The sequence below is a fragment of the Hemiscyllium ocellatum genome, chromosome 15, assembly GCF_020745735.1.
Source record: "Hemiscyllium ocellatum isolate sHemOce1 chromosome 15, sHemOce1.pat.X.cur, whole genome shotgun sequence".
NCBI classification, from domain to species: domain Eukaryota; kingdom Metazoa; phylum Chordata; class Chondrichthyes; order Orectolobiformes; family Hemiscylliidae; genus Hemiscyllium; species Hemiscyllium ocellatum.
This window is the reverse complement of record NC_083415.1, coordinates 65,836,663-65,863,090: the sequence shown is the minus strand read 5'-3', so window position 1 is coordinate 65,863,090 and position 26,428 is coordinate 65,836,663. Positions and strand designations below refer to the sequence as shown.

Genomic DNA, 26,428 nt, shown 5'->3' with positions numbered 1-26,428 from the left:
TGTGTGTCTCTGTGTTTGTGTGTGTATCTGTGTGTGTGAATGTCTCTCTCTCTGTCTGTATGTGTGTGTCTCTCTCTCTGTTTGTGTGTGTGTGTCTCTCTCTGTGTCTGTGTGCGAGTCTCTGTGTGTGTCTCTGTGTCTGTGTGTGTGTCGCTCTCTCTCTGTGTCTGTGTGTGTGTGTGTCTCTCTCTCTGTGCGTGTTTTTCTCTGTGTGTGTGTGCGTGTCTCTCTCTGTGTGTTTGTGTGTGTATCTCTCTCTGTGTGAGTCTCTGTGTGTTTGTATGTGTCTGTGTGTGTCTCCCTCTGCGTGAGTGTGTGTGCGTGTCTCTCTGTTTCTGTGTGTGTGTCTCTCTCTCTCTGTGTCTCTTTCTCTCTGTGTCTCTCTCTCTCTCTCTGTGTCTCTGTGTGTGTGTCTCTGTGTCTGTGTGTGCTTCTCTCACTCTCTGTGTGTGTCTCTCTTTCTCTGTGTCTGTGTGTGTCTCTATCTCTGTGTATGTGTGTCTCTCTCTGTGCGTGTCTCTCTCTCTGTGTCTGTGTGTGTGTGTCTGTGTGTCTCTATCTCTGTGTATGTGTGTGTCTCTGTGCGTGTCTCTCTCTCTCTGTGTCTCTGTGTATGTGTGTCTCTCTCTCTGTGCATGTCTCTCTCTCTGTCTGTGTGTGTGTGTGTGTCTCTCTCTCTCTGTGTGTGTGCCTGTGCTGCGCAAGTGCAGTTTTCCTGGGGATGAATGGGCGGATGGTGGAGGAGGTGCTGTGAGGTTTCTGAGCCTGGATTCATTGTCTCCAGCTCGGTTTGGGGGTGGGAGGGGAGCTGGCTGACCGAGAGAGAGCAGAGGAAACACGCCCTCCCCCCCCCTTAGGGGGGGCAGAGCCAGTGCACAGCATGATCCCAGGGAATCCCCGCTGGAGGCGGCCGGCGAGCTGAGATGGTGCAGAAACCCAAGAGGAACGGGGAGGCTGGTGCCGGCCCCGGGGAGAAGCGGCTCCGGGTGGGCTTCGTCGGTATCGATGGAGGCCCCGAGGCTGCGCTCAGCGCCGGGGCGGACTCCTCCTGTACCCGGGACGGAGCTCTGCTCATCGCCGGCTCGGAGGGGACCAAACGCGGCAGCATCCTGGGCAAACCGCGCTCCGGTGGGCGCAAGCGACCCAAAAGGAACGCGTTCTACAGAAAACTGCAGAACTTTATGTACAATGTCCTGGAGAGACCCCGGGGATGGGCTTTCATCTACCACGCTTATGTGTAAGTGAGAGCCCGGGACCGGGACCGGGCTGGGGCTGGGGCTGGGGCTGGGGCGGGATAAAATCCTCCCTCTGTCGCAGTCTGAGGGTTTTCACACACAGACACACACAAATAGTGACACATACAGACACACACACACAGACAGACACACACAAATACATACACACACACAAATAGTGACACACACAGACACATACACACACAGACAGACACACACAAATACATACACACACAGACAGACACACACAAATAGTGACACATACAGACACACACAAATACATACACACAGACACACACACACAAATACATACACACACACAAATAGTGACACACACAGACACATACACACACAGACAGACACACACAGACACACACAAATAGTGACACATACAGACACATACACAGACACACACAAATAGTGACACATACAGACACACACAGACAGACACACACAAATACATACACACAGACAGACACACACAAATAGTGATACATACAGACACACACAAATACATACACACACACAGACACACACAGACACACACAAATAGTGACACATACAGACGCACACATACACACCCAGAGAGACACACAAATACACACACAGACACACACAAATACACACACACACACAAATAGTGACACATACAGACACACACAAATACACACACAGAGACACACACAAATACACACACACACACACAGGCAGAAACACAGACAAATAGTGATACACACAGACACCCACAAATACATACACACACACAGAAACAGACAAATAGTGACACACACACACACACAAATAGTGACACACAGAGACAAATACATACACACCGACACACACAAATATACACACACACACACAGGCAGAAACACAGACAAATAGTGACACACACAGACACACACAAATGCATACACGTAGACACACACAGACAGACAGAGATACACAGGCAGAAACACAAATAGTGACACATAGACACACAGACAGACACAAATGCATACACACACAGACAAATAGAGACACACACAGACACACAGGCAGAAACACATAGACAAATAGAGACACACAGACAGATATAAATACACACACAGACACACGCACAGACAGACAGGCAGAAACACACAGACACACACACGGCTTTGATCATTGGTAACATGCAACTCCACTGACTGAGCGGGGAAAAAATATCAGCTGCTGCTTTATTTCCTGTGTCAGTCCATGTTTTAGCATATTCCTGTTCGTTTCTGTCTGTGAGAATCTGTTGCTGCAAAATTTCACGTTTTTCCTCTCTCAGCGTCTTGAGAATCGGTGAAGCCTGAGTGTAAACTAGAGGAATCAGCAAAAAAAAATCCTTTGGATCGATGAGCGTGAGAGAAAGAGAAACTGATAGAGAGAGCAACTGACAGAGAGAGAGAAAATGACACAGTGAAATAGAGAGAGACAGAAATAGAGAGTGTGCGAAACGGGGGAGGGGGAGAGAGAGAGAGAGAGAGAGATTCAGAGAGAAAGTGTGAAATACCCAGAGAAAGGGATAGAGAGAGTGAATAAGCTCCTGATCAGGGCCTGAGAATCAGGGCTGAGCACAATTTCCCTGACTAGCTGCCAGTCAACATTTAGCATCTTTGATTTAAATGTAATTTTGCAAGCTCAGACAATCTATCCAAGTGTTTGGCAATGAGGGTTTGAGTTGGATTTGGCAGATTTATGATGTTGGTGGGGTTTCATTATGTCTGTTAACATATTAGTCTCAACATAATACAGTGAGCTCAAGAGGGAATTTTAGTATCTGTTTCAGGTTACCGTCTTGTTAGATTTTTGGTGTACAGTACTGTGTATTATTGGAGTGTGGGCTTTGCTGGCCAGACAAAATAAACAAATGTTTAGAATGCAAATAATGTATGTAAACACTTCCTGTAATGATGTCGTTGCAGGCACTGACCACTAGTTAATGCTGTGGTGTTGGTCCATGCAAATGTACCATTTTGCTACACACCAACAGGACTTGGAAATCCTGGACAGAACTTTGCGTTGTATTTGAAGAGCTGACTCTAGGGGTGGGGGTGAGCTGCCTTTTTGAACCGCTACCGTCCATGTGCTGTAAATAGACCCACAATGCCCCTTGGGGAGGGAATTCCAGGATTTTGACCTGAAATATTATTCTTAGAGATGTCCAGAAGGTATTTGGTCAAGTCCCTTCTGAAAATTGTTAACTGAAGTTGAAATTCAAGGAGTTGAAGATGAATTGTTGGCTTGGTTAGAAATTTGACTAAACAGTAGTAGATGGAGAATAAGGATGATGTGTGCCTCCTGGACTCAGCAGAACGTGATCTCCAAGGATTTGTTCTGGGGCTTTAATTACTCACCATAATGTTAACAGGTTAGATGATGGGATTGGAAGCCAAGCAGCCAAAATCGTCACTGGCACAGAAACATTGTGGCGTTGTAATTGGAAGGATAACGTTATTAAAAGATACTGATAGATTGGGTGAATGTGTGAAATGCAGCAGATAGAATTCTATGTAAAAATGCTAAAGGTAAAGTTACCATAGTCCTGCTGTTCCATTAGGAAGAGATTCCTGGGGATGGTTTAACCTGAGGGTCACCGTGCCTCAAGTGAGGGGGAGAGGTTGAGAAGGAGTGTCCTTCATGGTAACTTCAACTGAGCTAACAGACCCTAATTGTAAGTGCACACATGTGAAGTCACTCACTTTGGACCTGAGAAAACTAGGAGGCCAGGGAGGCTGAAAGTGTTGGAAACAGTGGAAGGCCAGGGAGCCACGTAGTTTGAGAAAAATACACAAACAGGTCTGGAGATCTCAAAGGCTAATAGGCTGTTCATCTTGCTGTCGAGGGAATGGGGTCACAAGGGGATAAGAGCTATGTTTGAATTGTACAAATATAAAAGCAAAGTGCTGTGAATGCTGGAAATCTGAAAGAAATGCTGGAGAAGCTCAGCAGATCTGGCAGCATCTGTGGAGGGAGAAAGACAGTTAATGTTTTGAGTCTGTTGTGACTTCTTCAGAACGGAAGGAGTTTGGAAAATTACAACTTACTACTTGGGGGAGGGGTCTACTGCATTAGTGCTCATTATGCCTTTTATTCTGGGCAGCTTTCCTATCAGTTCCACTCACTTCTCCTCCTTGTTTCCACTACACACAAGCCAGAATTTTAGGAAACTCTCATGGTATACTGGCAATGTCCCTACCTCTGGAATAGGAAAGCCTGGGTTCAAGCCCCATATCATCCAATGATGCGTCAGAACATATCTGACTAGAAAGTATCTATAAGCCATAATTTACAGCCCACTTCAGTGCTGAAGAAGAATCATATTGGACTCTCAACTCTATTTCTCTCCCAAATAATCTGTGAGATAAGCTGAGTTTCTCCAGCAACTTATCATTTTAACTTTGAATTATGCAAAGTCATGGTTAGACCACAATTGGAGCATCGTTAGCAAATCTGGACCTGACATCTTCGGAAAAATAAATTGGTTTTGGAGGGAGTAGAGTGTGGATTTACCAGAATAAAACTTGGAGTTCAAGTGTTGAATTACTAGGAGAGGTAACGCAAGTTAAGGAAATACATTCCACTAGTTTAGATGATTAATTAAAGGGTGATTTCTCCCTCTCGATATGTTTGTTGGATGGGGAGTCTAGAGTTAAGCACATATTGTAGAAATTAGAACAAACCTTTTCATCACGCAAAGGATGGTAGAATCGTGTAGTTCTCTTCTACCCATCAGATGACGTTGAATTACCTGTAATTGTTAATCTAATAATCTCAGATTTATGTTTGAAAAGAGGTATGATGGGATATTGGCACATGAACTTCTGTCACAGATCAGCAGTCATTGCATCCAATGGTGGAATAGGCTTGATGGACTGAATGGCCTCCTCTTCCTTTGTATTGTACGGGCAAAAACTTTGATTCAACTTTCCAATGACCCAATCAATGATCATTTTATTGCTGACTTAATCATCTCTGAGCAGATTGTGATTGGTTTCTTTGTGTTTCAGCTTATCAATATACTGCCAGTGAATTGTGTAAATAATTATTTTGTTCTTTAATATTTTGGAGTCAATGAGGAAATAATTGTCCCTGCTTGTAACTGCCTCTGAATAAGTCAAAATATCCTTTGATTGAATAATTCCCATCCACTGAGAAGAAGCAGAGCAGGTCCATGTACATTTTAAGCAGGTTTATGAGTGAAATGCTGTGTTTCTATCAGCAGAAAGACAGAATTGGATAGATTGTCTTTTTCCAATCTGTAAAACATTATTAACTATTGACTGGTTATGTGCTAAGGGATAATTTCATGTGATGTTCTAGCTGTTAGAGTTCTCGAGTAGTTTTTATCTACCACTAACTACACAGTGTTTATTTACATTTGGATTATGTGAGTTCCATCCGGGACTGTGAGAATGATGAAAATCTTACTGTTATAGTATTGGTGCTTTGAAAGAGTAAGATAATTAGTCCCTCTTTCCTGCTCTTTCCCAAATGTCTTGCAATTCTTCTTAATTTTGATAATGTATCCAATTCCTTTCTGAAAGTTAGTTTTGAATCTTTTTTCAGCGTCCTTTCAGGAAGTCCATCCTCGACTATAGTTCAGGAAAATGTGAGCTGGACTATAAATTACTGAGATTAGGAATTGTACTGTTCCTGTTTGGAATTCTGTGACTAACATCATTAAAATATTGATTTTTGAGGTCTTATCTAATTATCTGTTTGTGGGAGCTTGCTGTACACAATCTGACTGCGACATTTCATACATGACAGCAGTGACTCCACTTGGAAAAAACACGCCATTGGCTGTGAAGTGGTTTGGGATGGTCCTGAGGTTCTGAAAGGTACTTTGGAAATGGAAGGAGCAAAATTCTGTAGATGCTGGAATCTGTAGTGAAAATAACAAATGCTGGAGATCACAGCGGGTCAGACAGCATCCATAGAGAGAGAGAGAGCGAACTAACGTTTCAAGTCCCATTAACTCTTGGTCCAGAGCTGATGTGAAGTGTGGAGGGAGCAGCATCTGGAGTGCTGGAAGAGATCTGGAGGAGTACGGGTGCAGATTGTTCAGATTAAATGATTGGAATGTGAGAACGGCAGAACAAAGGCATGTCTAACCGTTAGATTGGAAAGAACAGACAGTCCCACTGGGGTGGGGGAAGGGGAGAGATTGGACATCGTGATAGAGAATGTAACAAATAAAGCTAAAAGAAAGGAAGGAATGGGAGTGGGTTCACAGTTTGAAGGTGTCGATCTCCATGTTAAGCCCAGAAGGTTGTAAAGTGCCTGGTCTGAAGCTGAGATATTGTTCCTCCAGTTTGTGCTGGGATTCACAGGAACATTCAGCATGCCAAGGACAGACACGTGGGGCATGTGAGTAGGACGCTGTGTTCAACTGAGCAGCTATGGGAAGGTCAGGGCCCTGCCTACACATGGAACAGGGGTGTTCCGCAAAGTGGTCACCCAGTCTGTGTTTGGTTTCTAGGATGTAGAGTAGGCCACATTGGGTGCAGTGAATGAAATCCACAAGATTGGAGGTGGTCCAGGTGAAATGCTGCTTCACCTGGAAAGGTTGAGGAATGCTTGAGGATTCTGGGTCTATACTCAATGGAGTTTAGAAGAATGAGGGGGGATCTAATTGAATGGCCTGGACAGAGTAGATGATGGGAAGATATTTCCAATGGTAGGAGAGACTAGGACCTGAGGGCACGGTCTTAGAGTAAAGGGAAGACCTTTTTGAACAGAGATATGGAGAAACTTCTTCAGCCAGAGAGTGGGGAATCTATGGAATTTATTGCCACAGAAGCCTGTTGAGGTCAGGTCATCGTGTATAGTTAAGACTGAGATGGATAGGTAGGTTCTTGAGTATCAAGGGGATCAAGGGTTACGGGGAGAATGGATTAAGAAATTTATCAGCCAAGATTGAATGGCTGAACAGACTCAATGGGCTGAATGGCCTAATTTCTGCTTCTATGACTTATAGTCTTATGGACTATGAGGTGCTTGGATGGTGAGCAGGGAGGAGGTGAAGGGGCAGGTGTTGCACCTTCTGCAGTTACATGGGGAAATGCCATGGGAAGGTGGGGTTTGGTGTTGGTGGTTGTGGAATGGACTGGGGTGTCACAGAGGGATCAATCCCAGTGAAGTGCAGGCGGGGGAGTGAGGGGACAGTGAGTTTGGTGGTGACATTCTGCTGGAGTTGTCCAAAATGGCAGAGAATGATCCTTTGAATGCAGAGGCTGGTGGGATGGAAAGTGAGGACAAGGGGAACCCGATTACACTGTTGTTAGTGATGGGAAGGGGCAAGTGCGGAAACGAGGGTGATAGGTCAAATACAGTTGACAGGGCCTTCAATTGCAGAAGATTGAGTCAAAGGTTAATCGGAAGAGTGTTCAGATATTCTGGTGAAACCCACACGTGACCAGATTGATACCCAAATGTTCCTGATCAGATGTCAGAGTCAAAATGACAATCTACTTTGGTTTAAAAAACACAGTATCCTAATCATTCCTATAGAAAAGGCACTGAACACAACAGTGGTTACATCATTGCAATCAATGACCAATTGCTGGGTAGTGAATGTTGTCAGAATTACTGTGCAGTGCTATTATCAATGATGCTGTTAATCTGCTGAGAATCACTGTCAGCAAAGAAGATTTGGCATTATATAAAAACTCTGCCTTGCAGACTGCAGTGTGCATTGTTCTCAATAAATTACATCCTGGAACAAATTTAAGGCTCTAACCTCATTTTCAGGTGATGGTTATTCTTTATCAGAGTATCAAACAACACAGCAATGGACCGAGCCTATAACTGAGCTGTCCAATTAGTCCTACTCTCTCTGCACTATCTCCAGTTCTGCAAATGTTTAATTTCCTCAGATTTATCCTGTTCCTTGAGGTTATTATTGAATCTGCTTCTACTGTTCTGAGGCCCTACGTTTCCAGTCGTAATAACTTGCTGCATAATATAATCTTTGTCACCTTCATGGTTTTTTTTTAACCACAGATCTGCCTTTTCTATTGAACTTTCTTCCACTTTCTATCAAACCCTTTTTTTTTAATTGTATGGAGAACAACCTCATCTTCTCTGCCCTGAGGCAGTGGTGTAATGACAAAGTCACTGGGATGATTATTCAGATGCTGCTTAATGTTCTTGGGATATGGGTTTGAATCCTGCCAAAGTAGATGGTGAAATCGGAATCAAATAAATAGCAACCAATTGTTGCTTAAAAAAACATCTGGTACATGAATGTCCTTCAGGGAAGGAAATCTGCCATGCTCACCTGGTCTGGCCTACATGTGACTTCAGACCCATAGTAATTTAGCTAACTCTTAACTGCCCTCTGAAATCGCCCTAGTAAGCCACTCCGATCGAGGAGCCATTAGGGCTGGGTAATAAACGCTGGTCCAGCCACTGGAGTGATGAATGAATGTAAAAAGCAGAACTGAAACCCTTTATTTTTTAAATTTTTTTTCTATTTGCAGGTGTGAGACACAGTGAGACACAAAGTGTACAAATCTTTATTCAATATCCACCGCCAGGAAAAATAGGAAAAACACCCGGGTGGCCAGAGACAAGCAGTGCCTTTCACATCAAAGGGCAATGCTGTGTGAAAAGTCCCTTTTTTTCCTTTTTTTTTTTCCTTTTTTTATTGTATAACCCCACACTACCGCCTAACTGCGGTAACCTTTGCTATTCCTTTTTTTTCCCAGTGACAAGCAGTGCCCTCATTAATCCAGATTTTTTTTCTTTTTTTTCCTTTTTCTGAATCTCCTATTTTTTTTTTCCATAATTTTTTTCTTCACAAGCAAAAAAGCAACAACAAATCTTTATTAAATTTCCACCATCAGGAAGAAAGGAGAGACCCAAATGGCCAATGACCAGCAGTGCCCTTCTCCTGTTAATACTTTTTTTTCTTTTTCTTTAGTGCTTATTTTTTTTCCCCCAGCACCCATGGGGTGTGTGTGTGCGGTTGTGTGACACAGTGAGAGACACAAAGTGCACAAATCTTTATTCAATTTCCACCACCAGGAAGATAGGAAAACACCTGGGTGGCCAGTGACAAGCAGTGCCCTTCACATCAAAGGGCAATGCTGTGTGATCAAAACAGTGAAGGGGAGGGCAGGGACTAAATCAAAATAGAGTTGGAGGGAGACTGAAACCCTTTATTCCTGCTTTTGCTTCAAATTTAGCTGCGTGCAAAGTAATTACAAAATCAGGCCATTCAGCCCAACAGCTCTTGCCAGTGTTTACGTTCCACACGAGTTCCCTTGCATTCTGCTACATCTCAAACAGTGCTGTGCAGAGCAGTTCCTGAGGTGAGACCAGCTCAAGCCTTGAACATTCATGTGATCCCCTTGGTGAGGACTGGGAGTGAGCAGTGAGGGTGAGGCGGGGTCCTGGGAGACTGGCAGAAACTGGGAGTGTGTGCATTGCAGAACATCGCTGTGGTCACGTTTCAGTGTGTGACCCAAATGGGGTCTCAACCCCCACTTTGGAAAGTTGTGACCTCAGGCCATTAATGTTTCCTTTCATACCTTTATTGTCCTGGTGCTTACCGAAGCTGTACTTAAATATGCCTCATGTAAACCCCTCCACCCCTACTCCTGCCCCCATATTAGAACCACTGTCTGGATAAAGAAGCTTCCTGCTGGATTCCTTTTTGATGATTATATCCTTGTGTTTCATCCCAAGAAGGACCAGCTGGTTGAAATGTTAAATAGCAGGAACTTTAATAAGGAGGTGTTCACTCTGCAAGCAGCAACTATATTCCTCCCTGTCACATGATCAGGCTCTTAAAGTGACAGTCTACCATACGTACACAAGAACACAACATGATGGTCCCTAGTTCTTCTCTTGCCCAGAATTGGAGATCATTATCTCTACACTGACCATCTAATAGCTCACCTCATTCTTTCTTTTTATCAAAGGCATCCTCTGTGAGGACTATTCTAGTGAATCTTCTCTTCAACATTGATGCTTCTAAACCTTTTTTATAACCTGGAGACCAGAACTTCTTGCTCACTGCACTCCAAAAGCAGTCTAACCAGCGTTCCCTCCTTCTCACTTCACTAGAACTGAATCTCAATGTTTCCTTAACAAAAACTGAAAGAACTTCAGATGCTGTAAATCAGAAGCGAAATCAACCAGCGACACCCACTCCCCACAAAATAAATAAATGTAGAAAAACAGAATTCTGAGGCAGGGTCACCAGACCCGAAACATAACTCTGATTTCACTCCACAGATGCTGCCAGACTTGCTGAGCTTTTCCAGCAACTTCTGTTTTTGTTCCCAGTGTTTCCTTGCTTCTTTTTATGCTGTGTTGCTGCTTCCAGTGACTTGTGTTTGCACAGAGTTCCATCTGCTCCTTGATTGTTTTTACACAGAGGAATTGGTCTCCTACTTTTCTAAACAAGATATAACCTCTCGTTCATGTCTGGTGAGAAAGCGGAGAAAATCCTTTGCAGTATCTTTGGAGAGGGGCTGAAATTAATGTAATGATTTTGGTGATTATTCTATCAGAATGCTCCACAGACATTAGGCGAAAGTGAGTAATGCAAAAACTGGAAATTAGAGTCAAGATTGTGTTGCTGGAAAAGCGCAGCAGGTCAGGCAGCATCCAAGGAGCAGGAGAATCGACGTATTGGGCAAAAACCCATTCCTGATGAAGAGCTCTTGCCCAAAACATCAATTCTCCTGCTCCACAGACGTTGCTTGTCCTGCTGAACATCCCCTGATTTGTTTTGGATTTCCAGCATCCACAATATTTGGCTCTTGTATCCTTAGTGAAACCTGCTGTGCTTTAACCAGCAACACATTTTCAGCTATCCTTAGTGAAGCTCATTTAAGAGTATTGGAAGGCCGAAAATAGAACGAGAAGACCATTCAGCCCATTGAGCCTGCTACGCTATTCAGTACAGTCATGGCTGACCTTCAGCTTCAACTTCACTTTCCAACCCGCTCGACATCTCTTGATTTATGGAGGGACCAACAATTGGGTGACTCTGGCCTTAATGATATTCGATGAAGTCATGTCCACAACTCTCTATGGTAGAAAATTTCAAAGATTCACAACTCCCCAATCTGAAATGATCTTCCTCCTGTCCTGAGATGGTGCCCCCTTGTTCTGGATTCCCCAGCTGGAGGGAAACCACATGTCAATCCCATGCCAATACCCCCCAACTCTTTGCACAATGTAACTCACGTCCCAGCCAGTTTAGGACAGTTTGCAAACACTGAAATTGACTTTCCAATTTCTTAGTGCAAATCTTTTAAGTAAATTGTGAACAACCATTGGTCTCAGCAGAGATCCTCACAGATCGCCTTCATCTTCCGGACTGATTTATGATCAGAGCTTATCTCTGTTAGTTATTCTGGCATACTGATGTTCTTGGAATTGCAGCTCTACCACATTCCAACCAATAACTGCAGTGTTTGCTATTTACCCTGAGTCTGTCATACTCTGGCACTGAGTTCAGAGCCCAAGTCCACCACTTGATGGGATGTGGGTCTTGCTGATGAGACCAACATTTATGGGACAGTTGCTGTGTGCAGGGACTATGAGAAGTGAGCTCTGCCGCGATTCTTTGTCAGTTTCTGGATGTTGGGGCTGAGGGTATGCCTCCATTGTCAGGTCTTCATTGGTTGATCAAAGGACATGGTGTCTGGGAGAGGGGGTCCTTTTGAAAACCACACTTGGCCCTTCCTTCCTTCCTCACAACCAACACCCCCTCCCCTACTCCATGGTGGTGACCCTCCCCCCACTCCCAGTGGCCTTTAATTCTGTCTCAGGTTGGTGTATTGCCAGAAGGTCATGACCTGAACTGGAGAACTGCTGGCGTCTGGGTGTAATTTGCCAATCAAACAATGATTACCCTGGTCCTCAGGACCTTCAGGAAACCTTCCCGGCTTCCATTTGGCTGTGGATCAGTCAGAGGCCGGGAACACATCAATGCTAGAGTCATTAGAAGTGTAAAATCCAATAGGAGCCCAGGAACCAGGGTAAGAGGAGGCTGCCTGACCAGGTGTGCCATGGGACTTCACCTTCTGTACCAGCCTGCTGTGAGGCACTTGCCAAAGGCCTTGCTAAAGGTCATAAAGACAACTTCTACCACCCTGTCCTCATCAATCATCTGTCGCTTCCTCAAAAAGTCTCAATCAGGAGATTAAAAGTGTAGAGGAAGTTTTACTCCATATCCAACCCTGTCTGCAATTGGCCTGGGAGTCTTTAATAGGGACAATGTCGAGGAAGCTATGTTGCTGCTGTACAGGACATTGGTTAGGCCACTGTTGGAATAATTGTGTGCAATTCAGGTCTCCTTCCTATCAGAAAGATGTTGTGAAACTTAAAAGGGTTCAGAAAAGATTGACAAGGATGTTGCCAGGGTTGGAGGATTTGAGCTACAGGGAGAGGCTGAACAAGCTGGGGCTGTTTTCCCTGGAGTGTCGGAGGCTGAGGGGTGACTTTGTAGAGGTTTACAAAATGGTGAGGGGCATGGATAGGATAAATAGACAAAGTCTTTTCCCTGGGGTCGGGAAATCCAGAACTAGAGGGCATAGGTTTAGGGTGAGAGGGGAAAAATATAAAAGAGACCAATGGGGCAAGTTTTTCGCACAAAGGGTGGTACGTGTATGGAATGAGCTGCCAGAGGAAGTGGTGGAGACTGGTATTTGGATGAGTATATGAATAGGAAGGGTTTGGAGGGATATGGGCTGGGTGCTGGCAGGTGGGACTAGATTGGGTTGGGATATCTGGTCGGCATGGACGAGTTGGACCGAAGGGTATGTTTCCATGCTGTACATCTCTATGACTCTATGAATAGCGGAAGGTATACTCTGTATCTAAGCTAGTGCTGTATGTGTCCTGAGAGTATTTTAAAAGTGGAGGGGTTATCAAATTGAGATGTTTAATGTAATAAAGAAACTGTTTGAGCAAAGAAGTGATTTCTCCCGGTCAGCAAGTCCTGTGATAGTGAACATATACTAAAACATAAAGCCCGAAGGGTCAGCACTGACATTGGGAAGTGTTGTTTTATAGATTGTAGAGACAAAATCCTTGCGTTCTCTCTCTCTCTCTCTCTGTTTCAAAACAGTTGGTGCTGAGGGTCACTGGAGCTTTCGGGACAGAGACTGATTAGCTTTTGTTACCAAGGGGATTAATGGATATGCAGCAGGTGTGTGGGCAAATGGGGTTCAAATACAGATCAGCTGTGAATAAACGGAATGGTAGGGTGGTGGCAAAAGCCTGGGAAGATTAAATGGCATCTTCTTGTTCCTATATTCTGATAAATGTGCTCAGTACAATCTTTCTTTCTGTTTGAATTATCTGGGAGTGCTGACCTTTTCTGATTGGGAAGAGATAAACTGCTAATGGGTAATTGATTCCTTTGCAGGTTTTGCACTCCATCAACTGCAGTGACCAAAACAATTGGTGGAATTAACCTCTACTTCTGTGAGTTTCCTGGATGCTCCTGGCTATGACCACACTCTCTCACACAACGTGACTGAGCTTCCCCTCGTTCACCTTTCATCCTGGTTTTCAGGCAGTGAGCCTGGAGATGTTGGTTAGCCACAGTGATCATTCTCCATCTTCGAAACATTTCCAAGTGGCCATTATCGTACTCGAAACATTAACTCTGTTTCTCTCCCTCTTGCTGCTGCCAGATGTGCCGAGTTTCTCTGGCACTTTCTGTTTTTATTTCAGAAGTCACATGATACCAGGTTATAGTCCAGTGGGTTTATTTGAAACCACAAGTTTTCAGAGTGCTGCCTGTTTGCCACATGATGAAAGCTTGTGGTTTTAAATAAACCTGTTGGATGATCACCTGTATCACGTGACTTCTGACTTTGTCCACCCCAGTCCAACACCAGCACCTTCACATCATGTTTTTATTTCAGATTCCAAATACCCACAGAACTTAGTCTTTATTTGATCAATGCCAATCCATCGACTGAATTCTAACAGTGTGTGATGGTGTAAAATGAGTTGGCAGCTATTTTGACGTCATTTATTTATTTCTGTACTTCATCCACACCTTTGTCAGCTGTTGGTTATTACGTACGCTCCCACCTTCCACCCTACACTGGTACACATTTTGCTACCTATATCTTATCGCACGTCAAGTTGTGTTGATTTCCAGTTGTTCTTGCGAACCTACTTTGGCTCTGCAGTTGGCCGGATGGCTGCTTTGTGACACACAGTGATGCCAATGGTTCAACTTCCACACCAGCTGAGGGGACCATGAAGGACTCTCCTTCCCAATCTCTCCCCTCGTCTGAGGTATGGTAACCCCCAGGCTAAACCACTATCGCGAATGAGAAAACAGCCCTGAGAGATGCTGGGCCAATGGCGATTTTATATTGGCTCCCCATTGAGCAACAGCTCCATGTCAAAATTCTTAAGCTCATTTTCAAATCCCTTTGTGGTAATCTCCCTTCCAACCGTTGTAATTTCCTCCTGCCTCACAATCATCTAAAATGTTATTATTTCATGGGATGTGGGTGTAACTGGCTGGGCCCAGCATTTATTGCCCGTCCCTAGTTGCCCCTTAAGAAGATGGGGGTGATCTGCCTTCTTTGAACACTGCAGTCCATGTGCTGTAGGTTGACCCAGAATACCCTTAGGGAGGGAATTCAGGATTTTGACCCAGTGACAGTGAAGGAACGGCGATATATTTTCAAGTCAGGATGGTGAGTGGCTTGGAGAGGAACTTGCAGAGGGTGTATGTATGTGGATGTACGTATGTGCTGCCCTTGTCCTTCTAGAAATATCAGTGGGTTTAGTTCCAAGCTTCCAACACTACCAAAAACAGATTCACTGATAATTCATCTCATTTTGATTTGTGAGAACTTATGCACAATCTTTGGGTTTACGCTGTTGTACAACAGTGTAAGGATCTTTAAGAGATAATGCCGAGCAGTGCTTCAAGCTCTGGCCACTATGATAATGTCAGATGAGCTAAAGGGAAAAGCAGCTCAGGATCACCATAACACCAGAGGGCAAAAGTAATGCAGAAATGGTTCAAAGGTAAAAGACAGCGGGTGGTGGTGGAGGGTTGTTTTTCAGACTGGAGGCTTGTGACCAGTGGAGTGCCACAAGGATCAGTGCTGGGTTCTCTACTTACCATCATGTATATAAATGATTTGGGTGTGAGCATAAGAGGTATAGTTAGTAAATTTGCAGATGACACCAAAATTGGAGGTGTAGTGGACAGTGAAGAAGGTTAACTCAGATTACAGTGGGATCTTGATCAGATGGGCCAGTGGGCTGAGAAGTGGCAGATGGAGTTTAATTTAAATAAATGCGAGGTGCTGCTTTTTGGGAAAGAAAATCTTAACAGGACTTATACACTTAATGGTAAGGTCCTAGGGAGTGTTGCTGAACAAAGAGATCTTGGAGTGCAGGTTCATAGCTCCTTGAATGTGGAGTCGTAGATAGATAAGATAGTGAAGAAGGCATTTGGTATGCTTTCCTTTATTGGTCAGAGTATTGAGTACAGGAGTTGGGAGGTCATGTTGCGGCTGTACAGGACATTGGTTAGGCCACTTGGAATATTGCGTGCAATTCTGGTCTCCTTCCTAATGGAAAGATGTTGTGAAACTTGAAAGGGTTCAGAAAAGATTTACAAGGATGTTGCCAGGGTTGGAGAATTTGAGCTATAGGGAGAGGCTGAACAGGCTAGGGCTGTTTTCCCTGGAGCATCAGAGGCTGAGGGGTGACCTTCTTGAGGCTTATAAAATCATGAAGGGCATGGATAGGGTAAATAGACAAAGTCCTTTCCCTGGAATCGGGGAGTCCAGAACTAGAGGGCATAGGTTTAGGGTGAGAGGGGTAAGATATAAAAGAGACCTGAGAGGCAACCTTTTCATGCAGAGGGTGGTACGTGTATGGAATGAGCTACCAGAGGATGTGGTGGGGGCTTGTACAATTGCAACATTTAAAAGGCATCTGGGGATGTGTATATGAATAGGAAGGGTTTGGAGGGATATTGGCCGGGTGCTGGCAGGTGGGACTAGATTGGGTTGGGATATCTGGTCGGCATGGATGAGTTAGATCGAAGGGTCTGTTTCCGTGCTGTACATCTCTATGACTCTCTGACGCTAAAGTGGAGGAGATCTGAGGAAAATGTTTCTCACCCAGATGGCAGTAGATATATGGAACGTGTGTGTGAGTAGGAGCTTGGTATTTGTCGGTTGGCATAGACGTGATGGGCCGAATGGCCTGTTTCTATGCTGTACATCTCGATAACTTTATTAAGGCTTACTATCCATGTCTTCCTCAAAGCCTTTGTAACATGGTCTATCACATTAATATAACTTATGTAATAAATTACTTATTATGTTCTTCTTCTCGTTAGAGTGACAAGTGGTCCCCTTCTACCACATCAGACCAAACAGGTCATGTAGATCCCTCTCCTGAAAGAAGATAATGGCAGCAAAAGCCAATTTCTTCTGAAGAAGAGCCATATCAGATTCAAAACACTAATACTGTCGCTCTCTCCACAGATGCTGTCAGACCGGCTGAGTTTCTCCAGCATGTTAGGTTCTTATGTTAGCACACTTTTACAGGCTGCAAAAGCTAAGCATACTTAAGAGCCTACATTGGGTGACATTGCCAAGGTGAGGGGGCACCATGAAACCAACTGTTGTGAGGGAAATCCAAGGGCAAGGAACCAATTTCAAGACCACAGTTCCAGAATTAAAATAGATAACAAGAATCCAGAGAAAGTATATTCCTGTCAGGGTGAAAGGGAAGGCTGGTAGGTATAGGGAATGCTGGATGACTAAAGAAATTGAGGGTTTGGTTAAGAAAAAGGAGGAAGCATATGTCAGGTATAGACAGGATAGATCGTGTAAATCCTTAAGGGAATAAAGGCAGTGGGAGTATACTTAAGAGGGAAATCAGGAGGGCAAAAAGGAGACATGAGATAGCTTTGGCAAATAGAGTTAAGGAGAATCCAAAGGGTTTTTACAAATATATTAAGGACAAAAGAGTAACTAGGGAGAGAATAGGGCCCCTCAAAGATCAGCAAGGCAGCCTTTGTGTGGAACCACAGAAAATGGGAGAGATTCTAAATGCATATTTTGCATCCGTATTTACTGAGGAAAAGGATATGGAAGATATAGACTGTAGGGAAATAGATGGTGACATCTTGCAAATTGTCCAGATTACAGAGGAGGAAGCGCTGGATGTCTTGAAACGGTTAGATGTGGATAAATCCCCAGGACCTGATCAGGTGTACCCGAGAACTCTGTGGGAAACTAGAGAAGTGATTGCTGGCCCTCTTGCTGAGATATTTGTATCGTCGATAGTCACAGGTGAGGTGCCGGAAGACTGGAGGTTGGCAAACGTGATGCCATGTTTAAGAAGGGTGGTAAGGTCAACAGGGAACTATAGACCAGTGAGCCTGACCTCGGTGGTGGGCAGGTTGTTGGAGGGAATCCTGAGGGACAGGAAGTCCATGTATTTGGAAAGGCAAGGACTGATTCTGGATCGTCAACATGGCTTTGTGTGTGGGAAATCATGTCTCACAAACTTGATTGAGTTTTTTGAAGAAGTAACAAAGAAGATTGAGGGCAGAGCAGTAGATGTGATTTATATGGACTTCAGTAAGGCGTTCGACAAGGTTCCCCATGGGAGACTGATTAGCAAGGTTAGATCTCATGGAATACAGAGAGAACTAGCCATTTGGATACAGAACTGGCTCAAAGGTAGAAGACCGGGGGTTGTTTTTCAGACTGGAGGCCTGTGACCAGTGGAGTGCCACAAGGATCGGTGCTGGGCCCTCTACTTTTTGTCATTTACATAAATGCGAGCATAAGAGGTACAGTTAGTAAGTTTGCAGGTGACACCAAAGTTGGAGGTGTAGTGGATAGTGAAGAGGGTTACCTCAGATTACAACAGGATCTGGATCAGATGGGCCAATGGGCTGAGAAGTGGCAGATGGAGTTTAATTCGGATAAATGCGAGGTGCTGCATTTTGGGAAAGCAAATCTTAGCAGGACTTACACACTTAATGGTAAGGTCCTAGGGAGTGTTGCTGAACAAAGAGACCTTGGGAATGCCGATTCATAACTCCTTGAAAGTGGAGTCGCAGGTAGATAGGATAGTGAAGAAGGTGTTTGGTATGCTTTCCTTTATTGGTCAGAGTATTGAGTACAGGAGTTGAGAGGTCATGTTGCGGCTGTACAGGACATTGGTTAGGCCACTGTTGGAATATTGCATGCAATTCTGGTCTCCTTCCTATTGGAAAGATGTTGTGAAGCTTGAAAGGGTTCAGAAAAGATTTACAAGGATGTTGCCAGGGTTGGAGGATCTGAGCTACAGGGAGAGGTTGAATAGGCTGGGGCTGTTTTCCCTGGAGCGTCGGAGGCTGAGGGGTGACCTTATAGAGATTTACAAAATTATGAGGGGCATGCATAAGATAAATAGACAAAATCTTTTCCCTGGGGTTGGGGAATCCAGAACTAGAGGGCATAGAGACCTAGGGGGCAACTTTTTCACACAGAGGGTGATATGTGTTTGGAATGAGCTGCCAGAGGATGTGGTGGAGGCTGGTATAATTGCAACTTTTAAGAGGCATTTGGATGGGTATATGAATAGGAAGGGATTGGACGGATATGGGTCGTGTGCTGGCAGGTGGGACTAGATTGGGTTGGGATATCTGGTCGGCATGGACCGAAGGGTCTGTTTCCATGCTGTACATCTGTGTGACTCTATAAAGGGATACTTTACAAACCTATGCAGACCAGGCCTAATGTAAGACAAGATTTACAAGACTGGGAGTGTAGAAAAGGCAGGACATCTGTTACTTAAGCATAGTTTAGGCAGGAAGCATTTATTTAGACCTCACACGTGATCTAGTAAGATGATACAATTATTTGGAAATTCAGGTTCTAAAGTGGATAGAGCCATGCATAGCTTTCAGTTTGATTTGGAAATCTATATTTGTGTGTGATGAGAAGGTGAGACATAGTTTTATTTAATTTTTAATTAGTGAGTGGTGCACAATTGTCTGGAAATTTGTTTGTGCGCATTTAAATGAGGCTTTTGAAAACCATTGAGGTGAAGAGATTGGTGCCTTACAGACAAGTGCAGAAAAGCCCATAGAGAGGCTGTTAAGCTGTTACATATGGAGATAGAGACCTAAGCAATTTAGAAAGGTCGACTTATCCAGAAGGTCGGTGAGTGTGAGTTTCTTTCAGAGAGAGTAGCAGGTCATTTTGAGAACAGAGGCTTTGTACGTAGTGCAGTTTCAGAGTTTTCAAAGCAACTGGGGCAGAAGTAAAGTTCCCCGAATGGCTTAATATCAGGAGGAGAAAAACTCCGGAAACAGAAGGCTATGAAAGAAGCATTTAAGGAATGTGTGTTAAGAGGCCATTCAGCCCATTAAATCTGCCTGATCCTCCAACGAGCATCCTACCCTGTCCCCATAATCCTGCATCTCCCATGGCAAATCCATCCAGCCTGCCCATCCTTGGATGCTGTGGGCAACTTAGCAAAGCCAATCCACCCAACGCATCTTAGGACTGTGGGAGCAAACTGGAGTACCTGGAGGAAACCCACAAGGACATCGTCTGAGTGTGGAATTGACCCCAGGTCCCTGGCAGTATGAGACAGCAGTGCGTACCACTGAGTCGCCATACTGCCGGTAAGTAAGCTATTTTAGCACTTTGTTTAAGCATGTCAGGAAGAGATATTAACTAATGAAACATCACTGAGTGAATGCATAAGTTTGCCAAAAGAAATAAATTGCAGCCATGCCCATTGAAGAAGGACCTTTGAAATGGGAACAGGCTGACCGCTTACTGAGATTTGAGGTGGTTGGTGGGGTTAGAAGGTTGAATCTTTTATTTTTGAAATTTGTAATAAGATTGCTTCAAATCGTTCTTGTATTATGTAAAATAATGCAAGTTTTCTTTCTGACTTGTGAGTATGTACCGTGACTGACCACTATGTTAAACAAATTGCCCTAATTCGATGATTGGATTTAGCTGGTATTGCATCTGGTGGCATCAGAACCCAAGGCAAGGTTGGTAAGGACTTGGATTCATCTTCTAAAGCCATTTACTGCAGTAGTCATTTACTGAGACTATACTTCAAAATGAAGTTGTTTATTAAAGCCGCAGGACACTATTAATGATATGAGGCAAAGTAAAATTGTTTATTAAGGCTGTATTTGACATGACTCATCCATAGAAATTGCAAAAAAGGCTCAAGTCCTTCATTTTACTGGCATAAGTTGGTAATCCTTCATTTTGACCACAGGAATGTGGGAAATCTCTCCAGTACAGTAGTGCACAGCAGCCTTACTTTGCTGGACAATAATAAAAGCTCCAAAAGCAAGGAAAATAAATACTCACTTTTGGAACAAATTGCAGCAGGAAAACGTGCTGTCAGGAGATTTGATTTCGGGGATAAGCCAAACTAAACACAAATTTGGACATCTTGGATAAAACATTTCTTTAGAGATGGAATAGCTTTCAAATTAAAGCTAATTAAGAAGCTGAACATGTTAATATATTTCTATATAGAATTGGGGTTATTGCTAATGTTGTTATAACTTACCAAACAAGAAAGAGGCAACAGCTACTTCTGAAGATTTTTGACAATTGATTTACCATCAGAATAAAGAGGTTTCTTAAAACAGCAGGATTTAATATACAAGTTCAGCATCCATAAGTATCAATAACATCGTTGATATTACTCTTCAATGGAACAATGTGACTATGTGGATTTGAAGTATCAGAGTTCATAAGAGTCAGAATTGTTGTTGGAATTGCTGATGAGTCTTTGTCAGATTAATTGCAACTAAAATAAAACTTGACTCAAGAGAAAGCTATTCAGATAATGAGTGATGCTGAATTCCAGGAGCAACATAGATTAGCCTTGAGAAGGAAAGATCAATATTATCACAGGAAATTAGAATCCATTCAGATTTTAACATACAAAATTATTGAAAATGCACACTGGAAACCAGCCTGGTAAATAAACAGGCTCCAGATACCAAGTGTCATTGTCAATGATGTAGAACAAAGAAACCCTACAGGCAAAAGCAGTGCACCGAAATAACTTTTAAAAAGTTTTATTTGTAAAAACAATTGATAGGTTTCAGAAAACATGCCAAAGTGGATCAGCAGGTTAAGGAGTTTGCTTCAGGAATAGTTAGTGATGAAACAGCTGGTCAAAGGAAAGCTAATAGATGATTTCAGTCTCCTTAAACCCATGGTGGAACCCAATCAGGAGGCAAAATCTAAAATCCTGCTAATATCTTTGATCATATATATGTAATCAATTTGGTCAATTCTGAAGATCTGTTTCCAAAATTTTCTTCAACACCTACAGTGTGGAAACAGACCATTTGGCCCAACAAGTCCACACCGACCCTCTGTAGAGTGACCTATCCAGACCCATTCCCCTATCCTATTACTGTGCATTTCCCCTGGCTAATGCACCTAACCTGCACACCCCTGATTACTATGGGCAATTTCCCATGGCTAATTCACCTAACCTGCACATCCTTGGACTGTGGGAGGAAACCCATGCAGACACTGGGAGGAATGTGCAAACTCCACACAGACAGTTGCCTGAGGCTGGAATCAAACCCGGGTCCCTAAGCTTTCAGGGCAGCATGATGGCACAGTAGTTAGCACTGCTGCCTCACAGCGCCAGGGACCTGGGTTCAATTCCCACCTCAGGCGACTGTGTGGAGTTTGCACGTTCTCCCCGTATCTGCGTGGGTTTCCTCCGGGTGCTCCGGTTTCCTCCCACAGTCCAAAGATGTGCAGATCAGGTGAATTGGCCATGCTAAATTGCCCGTAGTGTTAGGTAAGGGGTAAATGTAGGGGTATGGGGGGGGGTTGCGCTTCGGTGGGTCAGTGTGGACGTGTTGGGCCGAAGGGCCTGTTTCTAATCTAATCTAATCTAATGCTGTGAGGCAGCATTGCTAACCATTGAGCCACTGTGCCACCCTGAAAGCTTGAAGGCTTCCATCAGATCAATCCCTAACTTTCTAAACTCTAGAGAAAACAGGCCTAATTTGTATAATCTCTCCTCATTATTAAATCCCTGAAGTCTAGTACAATTAAGTCTCTCCAAGGACAATCTGTACTTCCAAAGGTGTAATACTCAGATCGGCCCACTGTACTCCCAGTGGGACTGCATAACTGCAGCCTCACGTCTCTATCCTTGTACTCCATTGTTGTAGATATAAAGGCCAGCATTTCATTAGCATTATTGATTATTTTATGCATCTGTTCCTGACATTTTAAAGATCTCTGAACCTGAATCCCCAAGTCTCTTTGGATATCCACTATATTTGCCTTCACACCATCTAGAAGCTACCCTGATCTACCCTTTTTTCAGTCCAAAATGGATAACCTCCCACTTGCTTACATTGAACTCCATCTGCCAGAAGGTCCTGACAGCTAATCGATCTTCTAGTGAGCTGTAGAGCAGAGAGCTGCCACAACACGGTGAGCAATGGGGTGGATTGCTCATCGGACATTTACCGTCAGAGAACAGAACATTTCAGAGAGAAGGAGGCAACTAAAGTGGAGTTAAGATCTTGTTCTTGCTGAAACTTGTGGTGCTGGTTTAATGGGAAATTTTAAGAATGTGATTGATTTTTGAATTTGTTGATTTGATTTATTGTTGTCACATGTACCTAAACACAGTGAAAAGTTTTGGTTTGCGAGCAGTACCCAGGCAAATCATCGCAAACAATGACCCATGGATCATGGTGTGCTTTGACAGAGTGAGGTATACAAGGTTATGGCTGCACAGGAACTACACAAAACAAGATCACTATTAAATTTGAAATTAGAGAGTCCATTCATCAGTCTAATAGCAGCAGTGAAGAAGCTGTTCTTCAACCTGTTGGTGCATGTGTTCAAGTTTCTATGTCTTCTGCCTGACAGAAAAGGTTGGAAGAGAGCATTACTGGGCTGGGAGGGGTGTTTGATGATATTGGCAGCCTTTCCACAGCCATAAGTGGAGTCTGTGGATGGGAGGTTGGCTTCCATGATGTTCTGGGCTGTATTCACAATGTTTTGTAATTTCTTATAGTCCTGGGCAGAGGAGTTCCTGTACCAGGACATAATGCCCCTGGATAGTATACTTTCTGTGGTGCATCTGTAAAAGTTGGTGAGGCTGAATTTCCTTAGCCTCCTGAGGAAGAAGAAACGCTATTGTGTCTTCATTGCCATCACATCTACATTGAAGGTCCGGACCAGATTGTTGGTTAGTGTCAGTCCGAGGAACTTGACACTCTTGAACCTCTCCACCTCATCCCAATGATGAGATAGGGTTGTGTCCTCCCTTCCTTCCTGAAGTCAGTGATCAGTTCCGTAGATAGATTTTTGTTCAGAAGTGATAGGCAGATAAGTGGAGCTGAAATACAGATCATCTATACTCTAAGGGAATAGCAGGGCAGAGGCTAAATAGCATCCTCCTGTTCTGCTAGAAATACCATGTGAACGGTACCTTCACCCTATAATTAAACAAAAAGAACTGCAGATACTGCAGAGACTCAGCAGGTCTGGCAGCATCTGTGGTGAGAGAAACTGTGTTAACATGTTGGGTCCAGTGACCTCCTTCAGAACCATCAGAACCTCTGCAAAGAAGGTATACCTGTATGTGCTGAAGCCAAGTGGGGTGGGAAAGCAGTGAGCAAACAGCCAGACTTGGAGCCCAGAGAGTGGGAAAGACAGGCAGACAAAGGGGATGGATGATGAGAAGACAGGGAGACAGAAAAGCTGCTAATGGGGACCATGGGTAGGTGAGAGTGGGTTGGCTGTTGAAAGCAGCCCATGTGTTGACGGGGCCTGGGGGATGGGGATGGGGAAAAGGACATGGAAGCAGGTGTTAGACCTCAAATTGTTGAAGTTGACATTGAGTATTCAATCCTGAAGGTTGCAGGGTTCTCTCCTCTGTAGCGATGAGAAGTTTAAATACCTGTCTCACTCACCAGCTTGACCAGCACTTCATACAGAGCTGCTTCAGTCCAGTAACCTGACTGTTGGTTACATCTCTCACTGGTATCGGTTGTTTCCCATAATGACAGTCAGCGGGTTCACATTTCACACCCTGACCTTCTTTGTGGCTGCAACATATTAAATGTGACAACACAATGTCTATGCGATGTCTGATATTGATTTGTTTGTTGCGCTTTTGCACTGAAGCTACTGAGTGTGAAAAGGCCAAGGAGTGTCAGCAGTCTTTCAGCAGCTTCAATCCCAAAGTAACATTGCCATTGATGTCTAGGCCCTGGTAACAGGGTGAATTTTTAAATAAAAGAATTGTTTATAAGCTGACAGTGTTGCTGGCTGGTGAAGCGTTTATTGCCCATCCCTGACTGTACCGGAGAAGCTGATGAGCAACTGCCCTTTTGACCTGCAGCACGTGCCAAATGATGTTTCCAGTTACTGAGACCAGCAACAGCAAACATCACCTTGTGCTGTCCAAGCTGTCCATCCCCAATCAGGTCCTACTTGAAGTTTAGTGACTGTGCTAATTGTAAGCATTATTACTAATTTACAGCACAGAAACAGGCCCATCGACCCATCTGGTTCATACATGCCTTTCCAGCTGTCATCTTCTAACCCTGTCAACATGTCTCTCTCCCAGCACATGCGAAACCAGCTCCTCCTTCTATTCTATTCTGTTTGGTAGCTCGCTTTGGGAAAGACATTTTGTTTCTGAATTCACTATTGTGTTTATTGGTGACTATTTAATATTTATAGCCTCTAGCATTTCCTCAAGCAAAACATCATTTCTGTATCTCAGGCGAAAGTTGGGACTGCAGATGCTGGAGGTTAGAGTTGAGAGAGTGGTCCTTTCTCACAAACTTAAGGAGCTCTTCCCACCCCCGCTTTCAGGCTTTCCTGTTGTGGAGATAAGGGTTCCAGGCTGGTCAATCTTTCTTGATTAATTAAACCTCTGTTTTGGTATTATTCTATTAAATCTTTCTTTCAATTTTTCCACCTCCTTTTATATAATATGGAGACCAGAATTATTCTCAGTACCTCAAGTGTGGTCTAACTAATTTTCATTATGTTTTACTGAAATTATCCAAGGCTTTGGTGAGATCGCAGCTGGAGTATTGTAGGTGGTTTTGGTCTGCCTCCAGGATTTACTCTCAGTACGGGGGAACGCAGGAGGTTCTCTCAGCTCATATTGAGGATAGCACGGCTGTCCCATGGGAAGAGTTTGGTTCAATTGAACCTGTATTCACCCGAGTTTCGAAGAATGAGAGGGGACTTAATTGCAATGGATAAAATTTTAACAGTGACGGACAGATTAGCTGCAGGGGGAATGGAGAACCAAGGGGCACAGTCTCAGGATACGGTGTTGACCATTTCAGACTGAGATGAGGAAATATTCCTTCAGTCAAATGATAGTGAATCTGTGGAATTGTCTATCATCAGAGGCAGTGGAGGCCAAGTCTGTGAGAAAATTTAAGGCAGAGATAAGTACATTTTACAATTTTAAAAGCACCAATGAGTATGGAGAGATAGTAGGGTATATGACATTGAGGTAGAGGGTCAGCCATGATGGCAGGAAATGTTGGAGCAAACTCAAAGGGCCATGTATCCTACTCCTGCTCCTACTTTCTCTCTTTCTAAATGTTGAACTTAACTTCTTTCAATTCTATCCCTGTGGGTTTTTATTTTATCTTTTGCCTTTTTCATGACCTCATTGACGTTTCTAGAATGAGGTCACAGTTTTAGGAAAAGGAGTGGTAGATTAAAAACTGAGATGAGGACAAAATTACTTCTCTCATGAGTCTGTGAAATCCACTGCCCAGAGTGTGATGGATGCAGGGGTGTGGAATAAATTTAAGGGGGACATACACAGATTTTCAATTAAGAGTGGGTTGAAAGCTTATGGGGAGAGTGTAGGAAATAGACTGAGGGTGGCATGTTCTCCCTGTGTCTGTGTATAATTCCACAGGGTGCTACGGTTCAGTCCCATAATCCATGGAGTGACCACGTTAAATTGCTCGTAGTATCCAGGGATGTGCAGGCTAGGTGGATTAGCCATGGGTGAATGTGGGGTTACGAGGATAGGGTGTGTAGGTCTAAGTCTGGATAGGATGTTCTTCGGACGGTTAGTGCAGACTCTGGTCAAATGGCCTTTTCTGCACGATAGGGATTGTAGGAAAGTGGAGCTGAGGTGAGATC

The 26,428-nt window shown here is 43.8% G+C and overlaps 1 protein-coding gene across 2 annotated transcripts in view; it reads left to right on the top strand.

The window, feature by feature from the left end:
• Positions 1 to 836: 836 nt before the first annotated feature.
• Positions 837 to 26,428, top strand: part of LOC132822827 (potassium voltage-gated channel subfamily KQT member 2) — a 164,884-nt gene continuing 139,292 nt past the window's right edge. For both annotated transcript variants that reach the window (XM_060836185.1, XM_060836184.1), the window contains exon 1: positions 837 to 1,237. In XM_060836185.1, coding sequence (XP_060692168.1) covers positions 924 to 1,237 — 314 coding nt within the window. In that variant the 5' untranslated portion in view covers positions 837 to 923. The remainder of the gene's footprint in view (positions 1,238 to 26,428) is intronic.